Source organism: Cuculus canorus, chromosome 2 (genome assembly GCF_017976375.1).
Source record: "Cuculus canorus isolate bCucCan1 chromosome 2, bCucCan1.pri, whole genome shotgun sequence".
NCBI classification, from domain to species: Eukaryota; Metazoa; Chordata; class Aves; order Cuculiformes; family Cuculidae; genus Cuculus; species Cuculus canorus.
In genome coordinates this window covers 101768127-101795650 of record NC_071402.1, presented here as the reverse complement: position 1 = coordinate 101795650, position 27524 = coordinate 101768127, and the positions used below count along the sequence as shown (strand labels likewise).

The 27524-nt window shown below is 39.4% G+C and overlaps 1 protein-coding gene across 1 annotated transcript in view; it reads left to right on the top strand.

The window, feature by feature from the left end:
• ADCY1 (adenylate cyclase 1) overlaps positions 1-27524 on the top strand; it is a 157685-nt gene that overhangs the window by 25643 nt on the left and 104518 nt on the right. Inside the window, 1 exon segment of the mRNA XM_009568494.2 lies at positions 18943-19092. Coding sequence (XP_009566789.2) covers positions 18943-19092 — 150 coding nt within the window.

Sequence of the window (27524 nt, the reverse complement as noted above, 5' to 3'; positions counted from 1 at the left end):
TCCAGAACTCTGGTGCCAGGTTGCTCACCGTGGTTGTTGCTGCCCCTCAGGTGGAGGTCAGTGTTGGGGCAGATACTGTCTGGACCCTGACTACCAAACCAGCTCATACTTCCGATGTGCGGCGAACTTTACTTTCTTTTGTGCTATGGACTGTATTCTATTCAAATTCACAAGTTCTTGGAAGGGCCAACACCTAAGCACAACGAACACAAGCTAGAGAGTCCACTACAGACAATGCTGCAATGCTTCTCTCTTCACCCTGAATAAAAGTAAGGGTATAACTTAGAGTGACAGTTCATTTGAGCAAGTGGATAGTCACTGTGTAAAAACTGGATTTAAAATGCTAAGTACATAGTAAACCACTTAACAATGGGTATATCTTTGAGTAACTTGTTAAAGGGGAATGGAAATTGTAAATTCGCATTACTTCCGATTCTAGTTTGGCAAATGCTGCCCTTATTCTACCTACATTTTTATTAGTACTTAGTAAAGAAGCATGTTAGTGAAGATGGTAAATCCTTGTTGTAAACATTTAGCTCGTTTCTGATATATCATCTGCATTTGGGAGGTAGGAGGCTTGCATGTGTTTCCATGAAGGTGGGAGTCATTTGCAGGAGTCAAGAAGCATGACGTACACTCGCAGAATCAGATGTGCCCATATTGCTCTGTGGGTTGGCTAAGCACTTAATTTGAAAAACAAATAAAGCACGTCAAGGGGTATTTGGTATGGAATACATCAGAACGTTGGCAATTCTTGCTCACTTGCAAAGCTACCTGAAGCAAGAGTGGGAAATATGGGAAGGCAGCATGAAAATTTGGGTTGAGTTGTAATTAGAAGTAATCAAGGTCTGTTTAATGAATGTTTTATATTTTATATGTTTTGATGTTATGATATTTGGAATGACTAAATTGGAATTAGCAATATATATGTGTGTAGATAATATATATACATATATAAAACATATATAAAAACATATACAGATGTCACAAACATATATACACACAGAGGTCATTTTGCAATGGATGATTTTGGAAATGAATTTAAATTTAAACTCCTTTAAGTAGGTTAAGATATTCCACTTACCTAATCAGTGGAATGCAGTCACTGACCTACATTTGTAAGGAAATAATTTTTCTGAAAATGATGCTGTAACTTTAAAAGGATCATTAGCAGAGCATATCTGGCATCCTAATTTACATTTTAGATAACTCAGAATTATTAATTACCGTGTTATACCCAGGCAAACTTCTAATTTCTGCAGAGCAGTATCTAGGCCTTTACAGCTTGAAAAGAGATAGCCTCAACCAACTATGTAACAAGGGATAACTGTACGGGATGAAAGGGATTTGCTCTCCTATGGATTTCCTACTGTGCTATTTTGAATCCCTTGGCAGGGTTACAAGGCTAGCCTCATTTCTTTCTGCCTCATCTGGTTTTGGTTTTGGTCTTGGTCCTTTGCCATGTAGTGTCTCATAGGTGATTTTTCCGAATTCTTTCATATATTTGTATATATGCATAAAATATCTCCACAGTGAAAACATCAGCTATCCAAAACACACTGAAATCAAACTTGATTTTTTCAGAGCTAGTGTCTCACACCTCTTTGTTGCAATGCTTTGTGCAGTGACACACAGGCAAGGATGTGTGTAGCTGCCTGGTGTATACCAGCCACTTTTAACACCAGCAGATTAGCCAAGGTCCTTCTCCTATATCCCACTGCTCTGCGAGTGGCTTCTCTTTTAGGTAATGAGAACAGAAGAGACCTTGTATTTTTCGACAGATTATTTTTCCAATGTAATTATTGTGCAGACCATGGCATGCCACTACTGCCAGTGGTTTCTTATGAGAACCTGGAGAGTCCTCTGCCTGTCTGTTTGGTTCAGTCTGTCCCACTGATGGTTTGGTTTGGTTTTTCTCACTCAGCAGAACTGTTGAGTGGGGGCTGTGCAACAGCGAAAACCAAACAGGATTACCTCTCACTTGAGCTGCTAGATCCACTCATTCAATTTTGTTATCACCGCTGTGATGCTTGCATTGTTCTTGAAGGCCAGAGTGCAGAAACTGTCTCATCCCACCCCAGGAGTAAAATGCAAAATCATATTTTGGTTAAAGGCAAAAATACTAAGCCCTTGAATATATGCCTCATCATATATTTCATATTTCATCACAGACCCCATCAACTACTTTTAACTGCACGTGGTGAAATAATAGCTTGTGCAGCAGTTTTAATGCCACAGCTTTTCGGCTTGACACTAGGTTCCTTTAATGGTTCCCAGCTGGGCTCTGTCTCACAGCACATCTGAACTCCTTGCCAGGATTGCCAGAGTGCGGTTGCAGGGTAGAAATTCCCAGAGCAAACTGCTGTTTGACAAAGAAAGCCAGAGGTGTGGAAAAAGGTGGGTTTTTTAAAATTTTTTTATAAAATGAGTTGTGCAGCAGTTGAATTAAATATTGCTAAATAGGAACCATATGACATATCTTTGCAAAAGACATTTGATATTTGTAACCCTCACCTAGGGTGCTTATTTAAATTAAAAAAAGTTATCAAAATACTGCATGATACTCATAACCTTCAGCAACTGCTGAAAAAAAATGGATTTTGAGCTTTGATCTTTTGTGAAGAATTATTCTGTCTGGAAATTGTGGGTTTGACTGTTTCATTTCTCAAGTCTTCATGTGATCTCTGTGGTGGGTAAGCATCTGTTCACCAGGTACTGCAGTTAGCTGGTTCATCACTTGGTCTCCTGTTCCATTTTGGTAGACCTAGAAGTAATGGCTGATTGGCCTTGTTTTCTAGCTGGCTGGTATAAGTACTGTTTTCATCAGCTATATTGGATGGTCAATTTATAGTTCTTGGATTTTGGTTAGCTGATTGGGTTTTTCAAATGAACACTAGGTAACTGAAGTGGATGTTCTCAACAGAGCTAAGGCTTAGCAAAGAATATTGGTTTTATCTTACTGGTTTGTACCTGTACTGTTAAATAACTTTGATGTTTGAAGTCATATTCTAGGTTCTTGTGCCACTGTAACTAACTTAAATGCACTTTGCATCTTCAAAGTCAGCATCTTCTTAATTGTCACCAGCGTCCCTGTGGAAATAACCAGGGCAAACATTTTATGACTTAATACAAGTATCTGTGGCATTTTGCTTTATTAATTTTGTTTAGCTGGAACAGTTTCCATGCAGTGGTGCATCTCATGTGGCTTACTGTTGAAAAACCTGCTATCCCCCAAGGGGCACACTTCTGAAAAAAAATGGTTATTTGTAAAGAGTGTGTTATTTTTGGCCAGGTGAGTTCCCAGAGACAGTTAGACACATGACCACTGGTACAGGATAGGAAGTAGAGTCAGCAGAAGGAAAAATAGCATTAAGCTATTTTTATATGCTTCAGCTGGCTCAAGCTGTCTGGGTGCCCCCTGACTCCCACTCCCCATTTAGTGCATAGGTAGCGGCACTAATGCGGACATATTGCAGAGCTTACAGAATCCATTCAAACACTGAAACCAGAAGCAGTATGGCCACAATGGCACAGCATTGCACCCAAAACGATTAATTCCCTTGAGAGAGAGTTTCAAGTCTCTCAGGCAGAAAGACTGTATAGCTGTGGAAAGATAAGAGGAAAAACAATTCTCAAAGCTCCGTGGGTGTTATCTCTGCAGTGCTGTACTGTGCCCAGGAAATGTACAAGCAGTGGTCAAACTTAGAACATGTGCCTTTGAAGGGTGTTAGGTGACTGCCTCGCTATTTGGATGTTGCAAAGCAGTCTGGCACCCTAAATAAACTGATTCATTAAATTATGCAATGTCTTTTGCCAAAAAGTTGCATTGCTAGATCAAATTATTGATCCACCTATACATGTATCCTACTCCTGTCAGCAGTCTTGTCTTGATAACCCAGAATGCTGTGCCATACCATGCATGCACTACTTAATAAAAAAACATGGAGAACCGAAGGTGTTCCCCACCAGTAACTCAAATGACTGCAGTGGTGATCTCTAACACTGAGTTGTTGCTGCATAATGTTGTATTACTGGAGACAGCAACACATAGGTTTAATTAATTGTGCAATATTACAGACAATAAGTTGATTTTTATATATATTGGTCTGTTGGAAAGCATGGTGAGACTTTATAGACTCAGAGGAATTACTTTGCCTGCTGCATTGCTGAAAAGCCGCTACTAGAGGTGAAACACAGTAGCTGCTTAACAGCTGGCAGATTCCTATAATCAGCTGAACCTAGGGGGGTAATTTAGGCAGGCAAAAATGTAATTACTTAGTGTATTTCCTACACTGAACTAATTACGCAGTGACTTACACTGGCAAAATGTCTCACACAATGTCCCTATCAGTACAGGTCTCTAAAGGTAGAATTGTATATAGTTTATATAAACTGAACACAATTACAAATCATCATGTCTCAGTGTAAAGAGTAGGGTTGTATCTCTAAAGTAGTCAGAATTTTGAATTAACATCATGGATTTTGTCTCTTACTACTGTTTTAGCTGGCATTTGGACTTACTGAAATAAATACTGCTAGAAGTTGCTGGAGACTCCTAGAAGAGAAAAGAAGTAGTGTTCCTGTGATTGGTGCTTGTGTTAGTTTACACTAATTTTTAAATAAAAATACCTACTAGGATAGACTTTATGTTTGCTTTCCTCTAAAAGCACTGTATTCACCTTTCCCTAACTATGATTTTCTACAGATTCTGTTGGTATTCGTAGTTTTTAGCACTTTGCCCAACATAAAAGCAATAGTTCAGTAATGTCTCACTGGAGTTTTGTAGAAATGGATAGCAGAATATGGCCTGGTCCTGACAATCTGATCCCCCTCATTTGGGAATTTTTAGAACCTATTTAATGGATAGTTAAATCAAAGAGAGATTCCCTGATATATTCCTTGTAAATAACAACAGTTTCAAATCAAACACTATTGTAGATTTCCTCTTTGGTTTGGTTTGCGCATTGTTTAATTTCTTTTTTTTTTTCTCCCCTGCAAGGATATCTAAGTACTGTGTGCGTACGTGTCCTTTGATGGTAACATTTTGAGGCAGTTATTAGGAAAGTGGTCAGAAAAATGTTCAGAAGTTCTTCTCCTCCTGTTAGTTCCCCATTTAGCTGCTTCTGGTAACAGTCATTTCTGGGATCTAAAAGTTTGTCTTAGTTTCATGATTCAGTGTAATAGTTACTGAGTCTGCATACTGAGTCTCCCTTTAGTCTACATTCTGCAGCAACAGCCTCTCTGAAAGCTCCCCAATGAGCCATATTCCCCTCTTTCCATCCTCCTCAGGCTATGATAGTATTGCTTTCTTAATATGCTTTTCCTACATAAGTATCAAATTTTAATCCATGGAGATTCTGTTACATCTCAGTACAGTTAACTGAATCGTCTGGTTGCGCTGCATGCTTCCTTTAATGCGTAGCACCACTCCTGTGACCTTGTCTGTTTTTTTTTCCTCATGTGTTCCGCACCTTACCGTGTCCCACTGATGATTTTCTTTTTAGTAGCCTTCTAATATTATATTTCTCATTCAATATTAAGCTTTTATTCTTCTCAGTTCCCCCTTCTATATTGACATAGAAACAAATATCCATTTAGCCTGACTACCTACTTTCTGTACTTTCTTTAGATGGGACTTGACTGTTTCGAGCTGTTCTTGGTTGTTTCTCCCTGCAGCTGTCCTTGGTCTAAGTAATCATTTGTTACTTCGCCTGCAAAGGATGTGTACTCTGTGTGATTTTCCACCTTGTCAAAACTCCTCAGTTTGTGGTTTTGTTTTGACCCATTTTTTATTTCTATGAAGTTCATTCTTCTTGCAAAAACTCATCTGGTTCCAAAATTACTAATTCAACACCACGATTTTTTTAAAGGTTTTCATTGAAATTCTGTTATCACCCCAACTTTCAATAACCCTTGACACAGTGTTTGATGCCATGTTCTTTTAAGAAGTATTTCAGATTATTTCATTGAGGGAATTAGGATCAGATCACCAATATTTAGTTCTGAAGGCATGAAAACTATCCCTAATGAATCTATCTGTGTAAGTTAGGATTTCGTACAAAAGGGTTTGTGAATAGCTATTGTAAATACTTCATCAGAGCATCTGAGGCAATCTCCCAAGAGATCTTCAGCTTATCAGAACCTTGCCAAGAAAATTTTTGAAGGATTTGACATAATTTTTTTTATCTTTTATTATTGTTATCTTCACTTCAAAAACATACATTAAAAAAGACTGTAGTAATGATGACAGTAAAGCAAAGTCTTCATTAGCATAATCTAATATGTACAAGTCTTTACAGAGTCATAAAAATTAATATAACTAGTATCATGTTGTTGCTGCAAGAATGTTTCACATCTAGTTTTATTCTTAAGTACAGAAAAGGGAAAAAAAGAAAACTGGAGAAGCTGTAGTGTACTGTGAGATTATATGTTCTTACTTAACGTTTCTGGTATAAGAAAACTCTGAATATCATGATTACTATAAACCTTTAATTCCACACCACATATCTCATTTTTAAATCCTCTCTTACAGACTTGTAATTTCTAGGATTGTTTCTGACATCACTCTATAATGTTTCAGGAACTACTATTATCAAGAGACATTAGAAAATACTAAAATGGTTGACAGATTATTTAACGTATAGGGGAATAATACTTTAAACACAGAATAACAGGTTGGAAGGGACCTCAAGAATAACTTGTAGGTAGCAAGGCTTTGCCATGGAGTAATAAGCATCTGCCAGACCTTTGTGTATATTGTAGCTTGCACGTATACATGTTGTATAATAAACAGAACTATATTTGCTTTTATTGTGTGACCCTGTTATAAACATTTATGCTTAACATGATTCAGCACATATGTCTGTGATTTAAGTGCCATCTTTTCCTGTACCTGTGCAGTCTTTATGATACAGATCCTTTAAGACTTACTGGGTAATGGATCATTTAGAAAAAGTAATTTCTTCTTTTTTTCATGCTTGGGGCAGGGGGTAAGACACAAAAAAAAAAAAAAACCCATGAATCTCGTTTGTATTCTGGAAATACATATTGTGCCTTTAAGACCAGAGGCTTAATTGCAAAGTGGTATGGTAACTGGTGTGCAGTCCACAAGACCAAGCCAGAGCTGATGCAAAGTAACTTTTCCCCAATGCACATAGTGAGGGTATCCGGAGCACTGCCTCTTTCCAGCTGCCAGTCCACTCCTCCTGGACATTTTTTTTTTTTGCTGTTGTAAACATGTCAAAAATAGTCCTTGATTTATCTTGCATCTGTGGCATCAAAGACCAATGCAGAGCCCACCAGAAGAAAGTAAAAATACAACAGCACTGAAGAGTACAAGTCATATTCCATACTTGTTATTTCTTCATTTATTTTTGCCAAAGAGAATGCAGTAAGCAAACCTTAAGAGGGGATTTTGTGTACAGTTAAGATGTAATATGACATAATATGACATATTATAGCACTTGCAATTGACTCATTATTTTTTTACTAGGGAGCAGCTTCCTTTGGGGCTTAACTTATTGTCTCCTCTGTCTCATTTGTTTTGAAGCAGAATAAAAAATTGCTGATGTATTATGTTTTCCTCTGTAATTTTCAGAATTCTCCGTAACTCAGTTAAATCCCACTCTTGTCTTTTCCAGGGCATAAAATTCTGTTTGCTATTTCTTGTAACGTACATAGAAATAGCACAATTTCTTTTTTAAGATTGCATATTGTTGATGGACAGCCCTAAGCTAACCAGAACTGACAAGATGTTCAAAGCAGAAAATAGACCCAACAGACAGTTTGTGGGAAGGAGGACTTTGGGAAGATTTTCTGAGTATTTTGTTAGCAGTAGGAGCAAAAAACATCCCAGGAAGGCATCTCATTCATGAGTTAAAGAATAGCAGTCCATGATCCTTATCTATCATCTCTTTCATTCAAGGGAAAAAAAAAAACCCAAACCCCTCTCTAACAGGACATAACAAAATATGACATTGGCAGCAGAAAAATAAAAAAACAGCAGTTTTTGAGACCGTGCTAAATTTTCTCTAAGTTCAGCATCAAATTTGTAATCCTACCCCTCTTATTCTTTTGCTCTTCTTTTGGTTTCAGATTAGGCATGTTTCAGTTCCACTTTTTACCATTATTTTCCTTATTTCTTTTTTTTTATCTCCCGTTTACCTGCATTTATTCTTCATCTTAAAAAAAAAAAAAAAAAAAAAGTTGTTTTATGTCCTGTTATCTCTTACCCTCCTCCAGGTTAGTGACCTAACACTGATTTATTTCTGCAGTTCAGCTTGGTATTTTTAATGCCTGACATTCACAATACTGTGACTTTTTTCCAAAATCACTTTATGCATTGAAATGATGTTACATTAAAACAGAACCAGAAAACCTACACATGACAAGATCAAGAAGCTATTAGTCATATGCTCTGCTGATATGTCTTTAAAAGCATCCTGTTGCTCACAAAATTGGCATATTGTTCTTTCTGAGGTTCTGATCCAGCAATGAAGCTTGTATGAATCGTTTTGGAACACTAACGAAACTCCCAATCACAGAATCATGCCTCTGTTTTTTAACACACTCAGATTATTTTTAATCATACAGCTTAGAGATTCTAACAACAAACTTGATTTTTAGGATCACTAACTGAAAGTGAGGTTCTTTGGTCCTATATGTTTAGAATTTCTTTGACTTCTCTTGAAATCATTGACTGATGATTTCAGTTGTTAAACTGAATATAGGTATATCTTCTTGTTTTCCTATGAAGCCTCTCAAGTGCAAATGTGACAGGAAATATTTTTTTTGTTAAAATCTTTCATTGATTTCTTGTTTGATCAGCTGCTTAGTGACATACTGTATAGCTGGTTTCACTTTGCAAAGATAATTTTCGAAGTTGAACAAGAAAATGGCTAGCATTCTTTATTTCTTCTGTTTAAATTGCTTCTTTGCAACTTTGACAGTATTGAAGCTCTCAAGTGCCAACACTGACAGAAGATACCATAGCTTAAATGACTCTGCAGAGCAAAAACCTATTATCTGCAGAGACAGCTCTAGCAAGTTGTAAAGCACAATAGGAGAAAAGTAAACGGGCTCTGTGTAATAAAAGATAGTATCCTCAAGGCAAACACTTCGATCTTCTCAGGACACTTGACCAGAAGTGACATCATTCACCAACTGCTTGGAGAAGAAAAAAGAGAAAAGAGATACTAGAGGACATTTGTCAGGTCTAGCAAACAACCCTTCTGATGGGAAGAGAAACCAGCTAAGATCACTTTAGTCTAATGCAGTCATGTTTTCATTTAGCAGTACACAGGCAGCCAGAGCAACACGGTATGCACTTTTTCCCCTTTTTATCTCCAGCTGCCTTCATTCATCTGGAAAAGGACCAGGTGTTTTGGCAGCGAGTGAGACCCAAGGCCTCACAGTTTAGTCATTCAATTTGATTTGCAGGTGGCTTGTTAGAAGACTTATGTATATTTCTTGACATTTTGGGGGCAACCTTTTTTTAGTGGTATGAAATAAATATGAGGTCCCATGCTTGATACGAAAAATGTGTACCTGACACTGCTTGGGTCACCAAAAATGAATTGCATTTCCTATATAAGACCTTAAGTAACACATTTCAGCATGATATTCTAATGATGAGTTCATTGCAGTGTAATATTTGGACAGCTGCTTGAACTTAACCTGTGATTTTTATCTCATCTGCGATATGCCTGTGATCACACCTAACAGACATACGCTGACTTGGGAACCTGGTTGTATACATGGCTGTCTCCCAGAATGTGAGAAAGTCCCCTGAGGTTAAATTCAAAAAAAGGCACTTTGGGATTCTAAGCATGAGTGTCGCATTTCCTAGGGTTTATGTACCCAGCGTTCCAGGAGCAAAATTCAAGCCCTCTTTGTGAGTAGCCTGTGTACAGCACAGGAGAGTGTCATTTCAGTAACAAATAGATGGTACAATGTCTGTGCAGCGTATATATAAACCCTGGGGATAGTACTTCAGCAGCAGCATGGTTCCTAGGCTTGACAAGTCTTATCTTGAACCGCTGGAAAACAGAGCTGAGACTTGGAAGACCCATGTGTTGTTACCAGCTCCGTCACTGGCCAGCAGAATGGCTCTAGCACTGTTTATTGGCAAAGCTTTGCAGAGCACTTCTGAGTTTTTACAGAAAACACTGACAACCAAACTGAAGCTGATGAATCCTGAGTGAAAAGCTGGAAGTGTATTCCAGCTGCCAGAAGGTGCAGGAGCTCGGCACAAGCTATCCATTTTCAGTAAGCCAGGTCCCTTAAGAGGCCCATTTTGGAGTACTTTTTATGTATATAATCAAATCATGCCACAGGAGCGTGAGAGTTCAGTGGGCCAGTGACATACAGTGGGCTGCAAAAGGAGCTTGGCTGGGAGCCTGGGAAGGAGGCTGTCCCACTCAGACTGGGCAATCTTCCTCTTGGGTTGTTACAGGAGCAATTTGAAAATGTGGTGTCCCTTCCTGAACTGAAGCCGTGGCCTCATTTTGTGTCTCTGTAGTCTAAGAGCTGTATGCTAGATAAGAAATGCTTCCTGTCTGCAGCAGCCAGACGCCAGTCTGAGGCTGCTATATGCTTTTTCTCAGCCCTGCACAGGACTCAAATGAAGAAAAATTGCATTTAAGATCTGAATGTCTAGTCACCTAGCAACGATAGTCCCATCAAAGGTTTCAAACTGGCTTGGGCTGTGTATCCCCGCAGGTCTTTTTTGAATGTATTTAATTACTGCAGCTTTTAGGAAAAAAAAAAAGTATTAAGATATTCAGATGGATTCTTGTTGGGACACAAGTATTGGAAAGGAAACACATGTTGCTTATGCAACAAATGCAAACAAAATTTGGAAAACAGATTATTATGTTCTAAATGCATAACATTTACTTGATGGACAGCCTCTACTTACTAATAGGAAAAGGGGAGAAAGCTGCAGATTTTTGGTTGATGTAGAACAGCTTTGGGGGCTGATCACCTGGACTCTGTCGAGCAACTAAATAATATGCACAAATAAATAAAAACACTGCCCATAATTTCTATTAAAATTATTTCAAGTGGCATTGGCAATATGTTCTAAGTCTGTTGTGATAGATAACAGCTATTCTTAATTCTTGGGAACAACCGCAATGTCTGAAAAACTCCAAACCATAACAGCCCACCCCAAGAGCACAGAAGAATTGGAAGCTTATTTGTTTTATGGTGACTTATAATATACCATAAAAGAATGCAACATCTAAATCAGGAAAGAAGTTTAAGAAACATTTGCCTCTCTCTTCTCAGCACAAAGAAATTTGTGGGTTGTGACTTATAAGCCAGATGGCAAGAATATTTTTCCTTTTTTCTGGGTAGCTCGTTGTGTCAGCACTAACCTTTTCTAAGAGAATACTGCTATTTATTTAAGTCTTTTTTTTAAATGCACGTTTTATGAAGTTATTCATTAGTTTGAATGGTTTGAAGTGATTGAGAAGTTATGCTTGAGGGTATTTCAGCCCGTGTGCTGCTTGCAGTGTTTTCCACACAGTCCTTGATTTTTTTATTTCTACAATTTTCTGTACCAGTGGTCTGTTTTATATCACCTGTAAGTCTTCTGGCTGATATTTTTCCTATTCCCTAAAAATCAGCTGCCTTGTTTTTTAATTGAAAAAGTGTAGATAAGAAGAAAAGTTCTTGCACATAAGCACTTATTTATGTCTCCTACCAAGTGAAAAATAAAAATATCCGGAAGTGATGGTACCTCAAAATAAAGATTCAGATTGTTGCTACTGTGAAAGGTAAAAGTGGTGGAATTGTTGAGTTCCTTTCAGAAATTTACTAAGAAAAGCACAAGTACTGAGAGTATCAGCAATAGGAGCCAGAAATTAAAGTCACAGATTCATGTCACACATCTGAATGACAGTATTGATGGGCTCAGAGTTGACACTCTGGGAATTCAGCAAAACAAATATTTGATATCTTACATAATCACAGATACCTTTATCAGAATGCTTTTAAACTGCAGTACTACGTAAGCTTTAGGATTCAATATTTATGACTCAGTCAGCCCTAGTTCTGATATTCTATCATAATTCTCTGCTTAATCTCAGAGGTATGTACCACAGAAACTGGATAAACAGCCAACACTGTATAATGTGAGAGAGAGGTGTACTTAGCTGTTCTCCCAGTGCATGTTTTCAAGTTAAAAGGACACATCCTTATGAGAAAAATGCAACAAATGAACTTCTTAACAGTGGGGTGCTTGATGGCTCTCAATGGCACTACACTTGTAGAGGACATTTCTTAGAAAAGTTTATGGTGTGTCTTTTAAACAGTGGTTATAAATTGTGTCTTGTATTTGGTCAAACAGGTAGGCAAGCAGAGAAAGACACACAGAGTGTATTACTGCAATTACTCACTGTGTAATGTACACCTCAAAAAAACTGGCTATGGTTAAATAGTCACAGCTTCCTAAATATCCTAAAAGGGTTTCTTTTTCACTTTTAAGGCTGTAGACACCCCAGTGCTGCTATCTTTTCATCAACAGTGGCATCCTCTTTCATTCAACATATATCTGAAATAACTAGTCTCTATAGATTCAGAAGGAATGTGAATGAAGCAGAAACCAAGGAGAATACCACAGCAGAACAATATTTCCTTAGTACCTGGCCTAAACTAGTTAGGCCAAAACCTTAGAAAAATAAGAGAGTGTCATTTATTCAAAGATTTGTTTGACTGCCTTTTCTGGTACGTGAGTGTGGTTTTTGGGATGCAGTCAGGAACTAAGGAGAAGTCCTCTTGTCCTGTGTTATGCCAGTTCAGCAAACGGAGGGAGCAGATGTAGCAGTTAAGTCTTTTCCAAAAGTTGTGAAATTAGTTGATTAGTTGAATTACTGAACTTAACAAAAACATGTCAGGATCAAGAGGCAATTGTGCATTGTTTTATGCAGTCTTGTGTTGTAAATAAAGCACTGCTCCAATGGTGACACTATAACAGGAAAAAGAGGAATGATTTTTGTTTAAACGTGTAAAAGGTCTTGTCACGATATCAACAATTTTAATAAACAGCACAGTCTTGTCTTGTTTTTCAGGAGTTTTAATGGTGGAAGCACTGACTCATTTTGATAAGCTACTCATGATTCTTTCCTTAGAGGCATGCCTCACAGTAGACATTCATATTTTACAGTAATGCATTTCATCGCCATGTTTCAAAGTATTTTGACAGGATGAGTAAATGTTACATTTTCTGCATGACAGGAACAGTAGTGGCACAGAAATTAATTGCAGTAAAATTCAATTAACCGAGAAAAATGGAAGTAGAATTCAGGCCCTCCATGCCTCTTGTCTGATCAGATATCTGAGGATTAAGATATACAGAAACCACATTGGTCTTGTCTACAAATTTTAACCTTCACTGGGAAATGCTGGCCACATTTCCTACGTATTCCACTCTTCTCTACTTCAAGGGATATTGTGAGAACTCATACTGCTAGCAATAAATTGAGTATTGATATTAGCCACTAAAGTACAATCCTGGAAGTGGTAGTTTTTGAAATCCTTTTTCAGTCCCGTTGATACCACAAGCCCAGCTTTTGTAAAGGATAGTGAAGTTCTGAGGGAGTTTCCTGAATATTTCTTCTCTGCTAATTTGTATTTCTCATTTAGTCTACTTCAGTTGGGTATTTCAACATCCATCCATGTGAATACCACTTTGCAAAAAAGTCTGAGTGATCCAGAAGTTATTTACATCTTTGTCAAATAGCCACATTTTTCTGTAAAGCAATTTTGTGAGACAAGCAGAAAGCTACTCCACAACAAAAAACAGTCTCAGGTTTGAACCATCTGCTACGCATTTGTTTACCTGTATTACTCTGCTGAGTAAACACAGTCCTCTCAAAAGGCAAGTAATAATATGGATTTTTTCACCATTGTTTGAGAGAGAGCAAATTCATGCGTGGATGTACACATGAGGATTCTTACTTTCAAACGAAAAGAAGTGGGGAGTAAAACCTATTTGGAATAGAGAGAAGAGTTTCAAGTGACTGTTCAAAGAATCTCTCAATTATTCCCAAGGGAAACTCAAGAAGTGGGACATCGTTCTGGGGAAAAAACAAAACAAAACAAAACATTCTTAATGTTACATGCTTAACTCCAGAATTATTTGCTCATTTCTTGCACAATTTGAGTTTCCTACCAAAAGTAATGTGAGACCACTGAAAATCAGAAATTCAGAAAAAAAACCCAAGAAAGACATAAATTTGGTTGAAATACCTGCTGGAGCTGCCAATCCCTCTTCACTGACTAGTCAGCTCACAACTTGGAAGTCTTGGTAACACTCTCTAGAGGTAGCACAAGGAAGCATACCAGAGTTCACCCAGCGATGGAGGGTGTGCACTACTAAGAACTACGCAAACTTAAAGCTCAGGATGTTGGTAATGAAGTGCAGTAATTATGCAGAATGCACGATACAAGATTCAGTGACAACAATAAATAAATAAAAAATTAAAAGGCTTTCATGACCCTGATATCCTTTTTTGTATTCTGGCTAACCTGTAATCTCATTATGGAATGTGAAAATAGTATGATTTGAAAGAGGCTGCAGCACAAAAATATCTTTGAGTCACTTTGTGTTGCATTAGGTAAATTGTTCTTTGGTAATTCCGTAAATAGAAGGCGATGGTGACACCTGAAAAGCACTCTTTTTTTGCTACAAGCAGTGCTATAGTGGGAGTTGGTATGATTTAAAATTAAATTGCTTGATATTTCAGCAGTTCTGGATTCCTCGGTGCCTCTTTAAAGATGCTTAGTTTTAACAGCAAGTCTCTCAATCTTTTCTGGAGTTTCAGCACGTAATGTGTGTAAATTATATATGTATGTGTATGCATATATATAGAGGTACATATTTACATACTAAAATGAAAGTGACCAGGAAACAGCATGCATTAGAGAAACCTAGAGAGAGATATATGTAGCTCACAATTGGGGAAAAAATAGTAATTAAGCAGAAAATGGGTTGTGGAGGGAAGGAACTCTTACCTCAGGAGACAATCTGCCCTACTTTATTTTCTCACATCTTGAAATCTATGAATCTTTTACTGGCTTTATCGCTTTCCCCAGTTCCCTGCAGGCCAGAGCTGACACTTAAGCCGCTGTTTTATCTTAAACCGTTCAAAGCACATCTGAAAATTACTTACCCTGCTGAGTCTGAAAGTGGCTGCATGATTGCAGGAACCCACATACTGGTTACCTCCAGTCCAGGTGATCGCCGTTGTTTGAGTGAAGTTATGATAGCCCCAGAACTGCTGGCACATTTTTGCAATATATGGTCTTTTATTGCTTCCAGTTGAAAACTGAGTTGACTTTTTTTTAATTTTTTTTTTATTTTTTGTCTTAGGCCTCTCTGATATCTGCACATAAAGACAGTAATAGCTTTTCACCTTGTGTAATTAACAGCTGTTTTGTATATGGACAGGATCAAGCAGTTGAACTCTCTGTAACTATTGTGATTGTTTATTCTGTGGGCTCTCTCTACTGCTTTTGAATACAGCCTTTACAAATCCTTTCTGGTTTTATTCCATTGCACTTCTAAGAATTAGCTTCAAAGTATACTGTTGTCACTACACTTTGGCATGATAAAATGCAGGGATGAGTGCAGTCACATTCAAGTGTCTAAAACCAGAATTCTACTGGAATTTCTACAGCATTTCATTTTAGTAGGCTTTAACGTGTGTTGAAAATTGATATACCTCAAACAGTTCTCTGTGATGACACAAAATAAAGCAGGATAGGAATCGCAGGCTGTTTATGCTCAGACCATGTCATAAAATGATATGCTTTTGTACTGCTTTTCATCTTCAAAGTTTTTCCATCTGTATTACTATGTTTGAGAAGTGGCATATAAGTAACTGGTGAATTAAACCCTTAGGTTGAAAGTCTTCTGACTGGTGACACCTGAACCTGCATTTTGCAGTTCTTGGGAGGAAGCTGTAACACCATTTTTCACTGGTATTACCTCTTGCAAGATAACTGTTTTCTTTTTTGATATCTGAGGAGAAAAAATACAGTAATGCTAGGCCTACCTCTTCTTATTGTCACAGAGAATCTTATGATTTTGCACAGGTGAGAATGTTTGGAGGGAGGTTGTTGTTGATGTCCTTTGAAGGTAAAAGTTAGAGGACTTGTAAATATATGAAGGTCTGGACAACCTGTCCAAAATAAATCTTTCAATTCTCCCCACTATACTGAGATCACAGGAGACGAAAATGTATACTGCTATTAGGTGCACATATTAGAAACTTCCATTTTTTGTAGGGTGAAATATTTCGTAAAGACTCTCCAAAATCAGCAGGGAGTTACTAGATGTCATTTTGGATCTTTGATTACCTTATTGGCAGAATTCAGGCCTTCAACCCTAGTCCTGTTTATTCGGTAAGCATTCTCTACAATGATGTCAATGGTTTTATTTCTTTTTAAAATTCAATTGTGTTTTTGATACATCTGTACTCGCTAGCAGTGCAAACAAGGACAGTCGTCTCATCTTCTAACCTGATTGCCTTCTGTGAAGGTGACCCGCTTAATGGATGAGGGAGACTCTGTGGATATAGTGTACTTGGACTTCAAAAAGGCCTTTGACACCATTTCTCACAGGATGCTCCTTGAGAAACTGGCTTCCACTTGCCTGGACAGGCACACCCTTTGCTGGGTAAAAAACTGGATGGATGGCCGGGCCCAAAGACTGGTGTTAAATGGAACTAAATCCAGCTGGAGGCTGGTCACAAGTGGTGTTACTCAGGTCCCAGTACTGGATCCAGTCATGTTTGATATCTTTATCAATGACCAGGATGAGGGGATTGAATGCACCCTTAGTAAGCTTGTGGATGACACTAAGCTGGGAGGAAGTGTCAATCTATTGGAGGGTAGGGAGCCCTCCACAGAGGGCTCTGAACCGTCTGGATCGATGGGCTGAGGCCAGTGGGATGAGCTTTAACAAGGGCAAGTGCGAAGTCTTGCACTTGGGACACAAAAACCCTGTGCTGCGGAAGAGTGGCTGGAAAGCTGCCTGGCAGAGAAGGACCTGGGTGTGTTGGTTGACAGTTGACTGAACATGAGCCAGCAGTGTGCCCAGGTGGCCAAGAAGGCTGATGGCATCTTGGCTTGTATCAGAAACAGGGTGGACAGCAGGACCAGGGAAGTGATTCTGACCCTGTACTGAGCACTGGTGAGGGCACACTTCAAATACGGTGTTCAGTTTGGGGCCCCTCACTGCAAGAAAAAAATTGAGGTCCTAGAGCATGTCCAGAGAAGGGTAATGAAGCTGGTGAAGGGGCTGTAGAAAAAGTCTTATGAGGAGCAGCTGAAGGAACTCTACCTGAAAGGAGGTTGTAGAGAAGTGGATGATGGTCTCTTGGCCCAAGTGATAGATGATAGAACAACAGGAAATGACCTCAAGCTGTGCCAGGGAAGGTTCAGGTTGGATATTAGGAAAAACTTCACTGAAAGGGTTATCAGGCTGGAACAGGCTGCCCTGGGAGGTGATTGAGGTGATCACTGGAGGTGTTTAAAAGGTGGGTAGATGAAGTGCTTAGGGATATGGTTAAGTAGTGGACAGGTACAGTTTGGTTTGATGATCTCAGAAGTCTTTTCCAACCTAGGGATTCTGTGATTCTATGATTCGATTTACACTAGCAGATTATGCAACAGTAGAGATGTACTAGCTTGAAATGTGTACTTTGAATTAAGAAATAAATGTCAGTTATATGGTTTTTATGAACTTTTTAGATGCATAGAAATTCAACATTGATTGCTTTACTTGCTGTAATATCTTTCTTTGCTGTTATTATACCCAGTCTTGGCCAATTTATGTGCCAGCTGATTTCTGAAATTTTGTAACTTACAAGTCCCTTGAATCCTTATCATGATGCTGTGGCACTAACTAGAGTAAATATGGAGAATGAGACTGAAAAGATATTGAGTAAACAAACAGGCCTTATTGCCTCCTTTCTAAACAAATACTGCATTGGATTGTAGAATGTACCACCTGAAGACATGTTTCAGACATCAGAGAAGCAGTGAGAAACTTGGATGAGATTGTCATAGATAGGGAAGCTGTATGCAAGCAGCTAATGAGTTATTTAGATCAGTTAACTAAGTTTATCATATATTGTTATAACATTAAAGTAAACCAGAATAGAAATTGGGTGATTTATGTGTCCTTTATCAAAGCGGTGTTGACAGAAGCAATTCCGAGGTAATTCATTGTCCCTGCTTATAGCATTTGCAGTGCCACTAAGTTTGTGCCAAGAACCATCATTTTAAAGCACTTGGCACCTTCTGAGAGGTCTGCTGCAGGATAGCACCAGCAATATTTTGGATGATTTCTCAAGGAATACAGTACGATCGCTAATATTATAGATACAGGAAGAGAAGCAGATTTTCCAAATGCAAACTGCACAATATGCAAATTTGGTGTACCCAGGCATACATTTTGATTTAGTCACAGATTTTGCCAATGCCTTGTTTCTCAAAATAAAAGGGACAATAATATCCCTACTTTATGAAGGCATAGGTAAATTATTTTGTTCTTCCAGATATCTCAAACTTGGACACACACTGAAGATGCTGTTGTCCTTATTAGATGAACAGATCTGCCAACAGGTTGCTGAAAGAACTGATGCTGAATGAAAGTGATAAGCTAGAGATCATCATAAGTGACATTAACTTCAGCAGATGTGAAGTTCTGTATTATGCAATATTGCTTGCCCAGACTTGTGGTAGCTATTATAATTTCTTCACTGCAGTTGGATTGTGGGAAGGAGTATCAGTGACATGGCTATGAAGGCAAAATTTTTAAAGACAGTGGGTTTTTTTCTCTTCACTTTAAAAAAAAAAATAAGTACAAATGTAAAATAAAAATCTGTATTTTGAAATATTCATTTATTTTTCTTTCTTTCTTTCTTACAGCTTGTGGCCAATGCAATCCTTTTTGTCAGTGTAAATTTGTATGGGGTCTTTGTGAGGATTTTGACGGAAAGGGCTCAGAGGAAGGCGTTCCTTCAGGCCAGGAACTGCATTGAGGACAGGCTGAGGCTGGAGGATGAAAATGAAAAACAGGTCAGTTTCTAAGCCTTATTTCATTTGCTGTGTTCCTTCTGTGATGATTGTAGTTATGTGAACCACAGGTCAGGACACTGCTGCTGAGCTCATGAGAGGGCATGTGTGTTTCTGTTGTGAAAGAAGGGTGCTGCGTTCCCCCCGGCTGCTTCAGCTCTTCCTCTCACATGCACACTCTGCTCTTCATGTGCAGCACACAAAGAAGGTGCAGGCTGACCCCACAGCTACTGTAAGCTCCAGCACCAGAGGGGATGTATTTTAGGGCGGAGGCGGTGCTAGTGTACTATTGCAATGTAAGATCCTGGGGGGTGGGGTTCTGCAGGTATGTTTTCAGGTGAGTGTTAGATATGCTGTAAATACTTCTGGCTCTGTGTGCTGTAATCTGTTTGCATTCATGACACCTATGAACAAAGGCCTACATTTTGTGGAGAGCAGGCTGCACTGATATATGAATATCTGTGATAACAATTTATACCTTTTTTCAAAAGCCACCTTAGTAGTTTGATCATTTATTTCACACAGTTTTATCAATCAATCTTCTGAGTAGATTTGGAAACAGTGAGAAAAAAAAACGCTATATTAAGAACCTTTCTGTCAGTACCCACAGGTCTGAATCTTAAACCTACTAAGATCTGTTCATCTATATGGTTTGGAGTAGATTTTTATTTCTGTCTTGGTGATAATAGAGGACCATGCTGGATATAACTCCATTGACCTCTATGCAATGATGGTAGCATGCCAGCACTTAACTGGTATTCCAACCTTGCTATACGGGATGTCGAGGTCCACAAAGCTTGTGTGCCTCACACACTTTTACTTCCTTTCACTTGCAGCTTCTCTAGCAAATCTGTTCCTGTGTGAAATTAAACCGGTCCTTAAATGCTTTCTGTTATGAATTGACTGAATGCATTTTTATGACCTGAACATACTCTACAATGAGTAGACATCTTCTTTGAACAACTGTGTATCTTTGCCGGCTGTGTAAAAATGGTATTGGGTTCAAAGCCTTCAGGTTTGATTCTGCACTTTTGTAATCCAAAGCTGAAGATTTTCAAAGACACAAATGTGCCATAAATTAATTTCCATGGGAAACCTGCCATTTGTGCCTTTGAAAACCCACTTGTGGTGTAACATGAAAATAATACTGATTTTTGTATTTCTTTAGTTAGCACATTAGTGATCTGTCTTATTTTATATTTTATCCATGCATATAGAAACACAAGAAAGCAAAAACATTACACATAAGTTGATAGTACACCTAGAGAAATGTTTTGCAAAAGTTTTTGCAATGCACTATACAGGTCAATGAAGAGAATACACTTTACTCTATAGTTGTGAAGATAACTTTATGCAATGTAGCGTAAAACTCAATACAGAGCTGAAATATGCTAATTAGCTGTCAGAAATACCACCAAAATATTTCTGTGGCTGCTCTAATTATATATTAGAATACCTCTAAAACCATGGTGAGAGTTAAGACATGATTACAGGCTACAAAATTGTTCTGTAGTTGCTGTGGGATAATGTAGACCAAGTTTCCAGCTGGCAATACTCAAGTGTTTGAGAGGAAAAAAGATGTTGCTGACCTAGTTCAATTTTTGTGATCACTCCTGTATTTTTGTTCTCTGAACCACCAACATTACATGTTAAAAAGGACTGATATTTTTCATCAGACTTTCTTGTCTTATTCAAATGCTCTGACCTAAATACGGTAGCCCTTTTACACTGAGAATTGTAATTCAAAATACTAAAACCTTTCCCTTTTATTTCTGTGCAAGTCTTTAATAGGAAAGGAAAAAACATGCTTTTGAACATACACAGCCTTCTGGAGTTAAAGTGTTGACTGTGTGAGACATTACCACACTTGAATGTCTAAGTGTCCTACTTACAGTGACTCTCCTTGTGTGGGATGAATTTGTAGAAATAGCCCCACATGATAATTTTGATAAATCTGTTTTTATGAGTAAGAGCAAATATCTCAAGTTGTAACATTTTTTGAGTCATCACACAGGGGTTTGCAAGTAGGCTTTAAAAGTGTTGCAGGGAGAAAGGGAGCAGAAGGACTCTATTTGTTTTAAAATTCAGTTTAATGTTCATCCTGTTATCTGTTCTCTGTGGTCACAACATATAACTGGCCTTGATAGTGGCATCATCCATTTGTTACATTGCTAAATATTAGAGTGCAATACCGGAGTAACGCCAGATGCAAAGGCAAAGAACCAAGTAAGCTTTAGACTATAAGCGAATAATTACAATCATTCACTTTGGGGAAGCTTCTTCTCTCATTTTCTATAAATCTCTGCAGCAAGACCATGCTCTACAGAGCAAGCAGTTAAGAATAAATATTGTGAGGTGGTTCCCATTCCCTGGAACTGCACTTGTTCTGTTCCTGCTCAGTGAGAACACCTGAGCACTTGCCCTTTACTCTCGCTGTGCCATCTCTCTGTCAGCACTTCATTAATTCCAGACCATTCTTTGCACCTATAGCAAGACATTTTCACCCTGCTCCCTGGAGGACTCACAGCGTTAGTTGTCCCTACCATAGCTGCAAGCAGCCTTCAGGCAGTGCTTCACTCCTTCCCAAGCGACCGCAAATGGAACAAGCAGGTATAGGGAATGGGGGATGTGTTCAGCATAGAGAAGGAATTAATGTGCTGCTCGTTGAGGCTGCTTGTGATTTGATTCAGAGGGGAAACTGGTAGGGAAGTTGTGGCTTACCATTTATTAATTCCCAGAGTGGTGGCTCCTGTGGTGCCGTGCTCCAAGGAAGTGGTAGATTTATAATTCTGAGGCCATCTTAATTTGAAGTACAACTGGACCACTGTGTATAAAGGCCTGTAGACACCCATTTTCCATTTTTCTAGTCTCTCAGCATGTGTATAGTTTTGTCCTCCCCACAGCGTTGTGATGTTGAATTTCATTCTTAGTTATGCACTGTGAAACAGAACTTCCTTTGTCATAGATTTGATTGGGTGCTCTCCAACTCTTGTTTTGTAATAAATTATGAGTAATGGTTGTACAGTAACCTTTTCCATGCCACTCATAACACTATAGGCTTCTTTCCTAGTCCTGCTACTTTGTCTTTCCAAGCTGAAACATTGTAACCTGTTTAGCCTCCTTATGCAGAAGCTGTTTACTACCCCAATCTCTCCAACTTTGAAACTGATCTTACTCATGGTTGTCCCCCAGCTATAGAATATTTTCATGCATATTCATGCACTGAATCTGGAGATAAAGTGTATAATTTTCATCAGTGAAATGCACTTGCTGCAGCTCAGGCTGATGTGAAAACTGCCTGTTGTTTTCATATGACGAAGGCTGGAAGTGTTTGACTTCATGCAAAACTCCAAAGCCCACAAAACCAACTTTGATACCTTCATTGGGTTTTAATTGCTTAAATATATGCAAATATGTTTGCAAAATAAAGAACACCTTTCAAGCAGCTTGTTTATATCATTCCTTCCCTCCTAAACATTACTTTTGTACTTACAGTTAGAATATGATGGTGGAGAAACAAATTGAGGAAAACAGTCTCCAGAACTGGGAGTTTGCTATCTTAAAAGCTATTTATCAGTTTACATTTAATCTGTCAAACCATTGGGGCTGAAGAAATTTATTTAGTGATGGCATCCATCTTTCATTAGATAGTTGTGTACTGCACTACAATGCATAAAATTTAAATTTATTACGGACTTTAACATAAGAAGTTGAAGGAACCACAAAAAACTAAAGGGAGTAAGTAGGCACTGGGCTAAGATAGCCAGCTCTGTGGCTAGCTTCAGGTCCAGAACCATGGCACTCCATCTAGTCTAATTAGTTTTGCTGAGAGGAAGAGTTGTTCCCTTTGCTAATATGACACCATGCTGCTGCAGTAATGCTAGTTCTCGGAGAAAGGTTAGCACCGTGACGTTGCTCTGCAGTGCTTGTGTACATATTCACTGGTAACGAGTAGTGTTCCACAGGGGCTGGTACTGGGAAGTGTTGGGACCATTGTTGTTTAACATCGTTGTCAAAGACACCGACAGTGGGACTGAAGGCACCCTCAGCAAGTCTGCATGCAACACGAAGCTGTGCAGTGTGATCAGCGTGCTGAAGGGAAGGATTTCCATCCAGAGGGATCTTAAAAGGCTTGAGAGGCCGGCCCACACAAACCTCATGAATTTCAGCAAGGCCAAGTGCAAGGTCCTGCACATGGGTTGGGACAATCCCAAACTCAATTACAGGCTGGTTGGAGAATGGATTTAGAGTGGCCCTGAAGAGTTGGGCTTAACATGAGAAACTCAACGTGAGTTGGCAATGTGCACTTACAGCCCAGAAAGCCAACTGTATCCTGGGCTGCATCAAAAGAAGTGTGACCAGCAGGTTAAGGGAGGTGATTCTGCCCCTCCGCTCTGCTCTTGTGGGACTTCACCTGGAGTATTTCATTCAGTCTGGAGTCCTCATAACAGGAGCGACATGGATCTGTTAGAGTGAGTCCAGACGAGGACCACAAAGCTCATCAGAGGACTGAAGCATCTCTCTTATGAGGACACAGTGAGAGAGTTGGGCTTGTTTAGCCTACAGATGCGGCGGCTTCGGGGATACCCTAGAGCAGCCTTCCGGTAGTCAAAGGAGGCTTATAGGAAAGATGGGGGTTTGTTCTTTATCAAGGAGTGTAGTGATAGGTCAAGGGTTAACAGTTTTAGTCTCAAGGAGGGTAGATTTAGATGAGGTCTTGGGAAGAAATTTTTTACTGTGAGGGTGGTGAGGCACAGGAACAGGTTGCCTGAAGAAGTCATGGAAGCCGCATCCCTGGAGGTGTTCAAGGCCAAGCTGGGTGGGTCTTTGAGCAATCTGACCTTGTGAGAGGTGTTCTTATCCATAGCAGGGGGGTTGGAACTAGATGCTCTTTAAGGTTCTTTCCAACGTAAACCATTTTATGATTCTGTGGTTACCAGATCATTCAAAGCTAGCTAAATTATCTTTCTGCAATGCTAAATGGTGCATACAAATGCCTGCACGCACATGTGTATGCATTCCAAGTGTCTGCTGCATTTATGGCAACATCTTGTGAACGTTGTGTATAGGTACTGGAATATCACTGAGTTAGAGACTTGATTAATAACTATTCATGGAAAATGAAACATTGTCAGCAAAAGATACCAGGAGTCCTAGTGAAGAATACTTTTAACTATTGATTAGGACATTTGGGTTCATATTTTCTGCTGTGTTCAGATCCCCCTTCAAAATAATTTTATCTAGATATGACACGTTTTGGATACTGTACTGCCTCCTGTACCTTTGGGTAAAAGGATGGCACCTGTAGCAAACTTCCACTGGTTTTGTCTGGTATGTTTAATTTAATGCATTTCTGAGAAAATGAAAAAAATACATTATGTTTGAATCGAGAAAACCATGTTAGACTTTAATTCTGGTAGTGGATAACACGTTGCTGGGACTTTCTTCTTCCATTTCAGCAATCAAACTGAAGAATTACTTATTTACACAGCCTCAGGCAGAAGTAATTTCTAGGGTGCCTGACATCAAGCTTATCAATGCATAATCAGGTACTCCTCATATTCCCTGTACTCTCAGATTCTTGCATCTTTTTTTCATTGTTGTGCAGGAGGAAATATGGAAATTATCATTAAAACACAGGCTTTGTTTCTATAATCATTCATTCTGGCTCTACGCATCAGCAAATTGCCTTGCAGTAAAAATTTCATTTGGATCATGTGTGGGCACAAAAAACATGTTCTTGTCAAATTATCTAGTGTGCAACATGGAGGTGATTCTGATTTTACACAAAGTACAGGGAAAGAGGTGATACTTGATCCTCTGCAAAAACTAGGCAGTGAAATCTTTGAAAAATATAAGTGGGATAACAAATTTTAGCTGATAGGGTGAATCTGTACCACATTAGCCTATGTTACAAGGAGGCTTAACATTTTGTCATCAAACCATAAACTTACACAGGAAAGTCAACCTTCAAAAATCTATTTGTTGTTTTCTAGGATCAGAGAGAAGAGAAAGTAAATAGTGTTACAATTTCAGACTCACAGTTTGAACCGTTGGGCTTCCTGGCCATTTGTGCAGGCTGGCCACCAATGCCTCTTAGCCAAATTACAGCAGCAGCAGAGATAGGAACTTGTCCTGCTCTCTGCTTCATTTGCCACCTGTCCTGGTTTAACCCTAGCCAGCAACTAAACCTCATTACCTGGAATCCCCTTCCCATCCTTTGATATAATGCATAGATATTAGAGACCTGAGGGGAGACCTTATTGCTCTCTACAAGTACCTAAAAGGAGGTTGCAGGGAGGTGGATGTTGGTCTCTTCTCCCAAGTAACACATGGTAGGACAAGAGGGAATGGCCTCAAGCTGTGTCAGGGGAAGTTTAGATTGGACATTAGGAAAAAATTCTTCACCGAAAGGGTTATTAAGCCCTGGAACACACTGCCCAGGGAGGTGGTTGAATCGCCATCCCTGGAGGTGTTTAAAAGGTGGGTAGATGAGGTGCTTGGAGACATGATTTAGTAGTGGACAGGTACGGCTGGAGTTATCTCAAAGGTCTTTTCCAACCTAATGATTCTACGATTCTATGATTCTACATATAGAGATATATAGTAAAAATATATATAAAATACACACCTTCGTCAATACATCACCCCTGGAAAAAGTCTGTAAAATGTCCATAAATGTCCACAAAATGTCCATTGAATTAATTTAGTCCCTGACTCTGAGCTCCAACTGTTATGGTGGTCACTCAGAACAGGAGCGATGGTGTATTGCATGGAGTTACCAAGCACAAAAGCCAGCTCAGGTCACATCAATGCTGCACTTGCATTGCTTCTTGCAAGGTTTGTCTCAGTTGGTTCCCGCTGTAGTTATTCCTGTAACATAAAACTCAAATCATGTGTTGCAACAATTTCAAGGTATATCCATTACAATCTCCGCCCCTAGTCCCTTTGGGTCAGGTTATAGGGTTTAACATTGCAATGAACTCTTTCCTTTGCTCCTAGCCTAGCTAGCAACAAGGGATTCCTGTTATAGGAAATCCCATAATGTGCAGCTCATATCCTGGGCTGCAACAATTTAAAGGCATTTCCATTACAATCTCCACCGCTGGCCCCTTTGGACCAGAGCATAGTGTTTAACATTGAAAGGAACTCTTCCTCTTGCCCCTGGTCCTTCTTGGACTTATCCACAGGCTGCAGTCCCTTAGGGGTGTACCTGCTCCAAGTGGAGGCTTATCTATGAGCCACAGTCTCTCCAGAGGTATACCTGCTGCAGCATGGACTTATCTATGAGCCACAATCCTTTTGAGGTGCACCTATTCCTTAGCCGTGGGTGCACTCCCTCTTTGGAAGTACCTGCTATGTCATGGGCTTATCCTTGGCCACATGCTTTGAGGTGCTCCGGAATGCCCTCATGCACAGCCACTGATGCTTTGAGGTGCTCCGGAATGCCCTCATGCACAGCCACTGATGCTTTGAGGTGTACCTTCTGCAGCATGAAATTATCCTTGGACCACAATCCTTTTAGAAGTATATCTCCTGCTGCTCAGACGTAACCACAGCCACAGACACTCTGAGATGTAACTGCTCTGGTGATGACTTATTCACAGCCACAGATGCTTCAGGGTGTCTTGTTCCCATAGGGACTCATCCACAAGTCACAGTCTCTTCAACTGGAGTTCACACTGGAGTTCCAGCCTGTCCAGCACAGCAGCACAGAAACAGCACCAATGTCCTGGCCATCTACTAGCCCAGATGCATTGCCACTGCTGTTCCCAGGCACAGCAGGGTAAGATGATAAGCAGTACAGCAAGCGGCAAAAGCAAAAAGCAACCACTAACAAGCACTAGTCTCTAATATACAGTAAGGCAAGCAAGCCTCATCGCAAGCACAGGAGCCTCCCAATTAATAGCTAAACAGCAGAAAAAGCTTTAAATTCAAACTAGCACATTCCAAACAAATCTGTCATTGTCTTGAAACCTTCAAGTCCCATGTTAGATGCCAATAAAGGACTGTCATGGTTTAAATCAGCCACCAACTAAGCACTACACAGCTGCTCACTCACTGTGAGCATGCCACTGCTGAGCATAACATCTTATGGTATGGGATATCCCTTTGGTCAGCAGGGGTCAGCTTTTCCAGCTGCATCTCCTCCCAGGTTCTAGTGTACAGCCAGACCATTCACTCCAGGGTGGTGTGAGAAGTTGATAAAGTCGTGACTCTCTGTAAGCACTGCTCAGCAATAACTAAAGTGTCTTTTTATTATCTACACTGGTTTCGGCACAAATCCAAAACAGCCTCAGACTATCTACTATGAAGAAATTAATTCCAGCCCAGCCCAAACCAGCAGAGCTTAGACAGAGCTAAGATGACCTGTTGGTTGTTTACCTTTATTCTGCTATGTGCCACCACTGGTCTGTCTTCCACCTTTCTCAGGT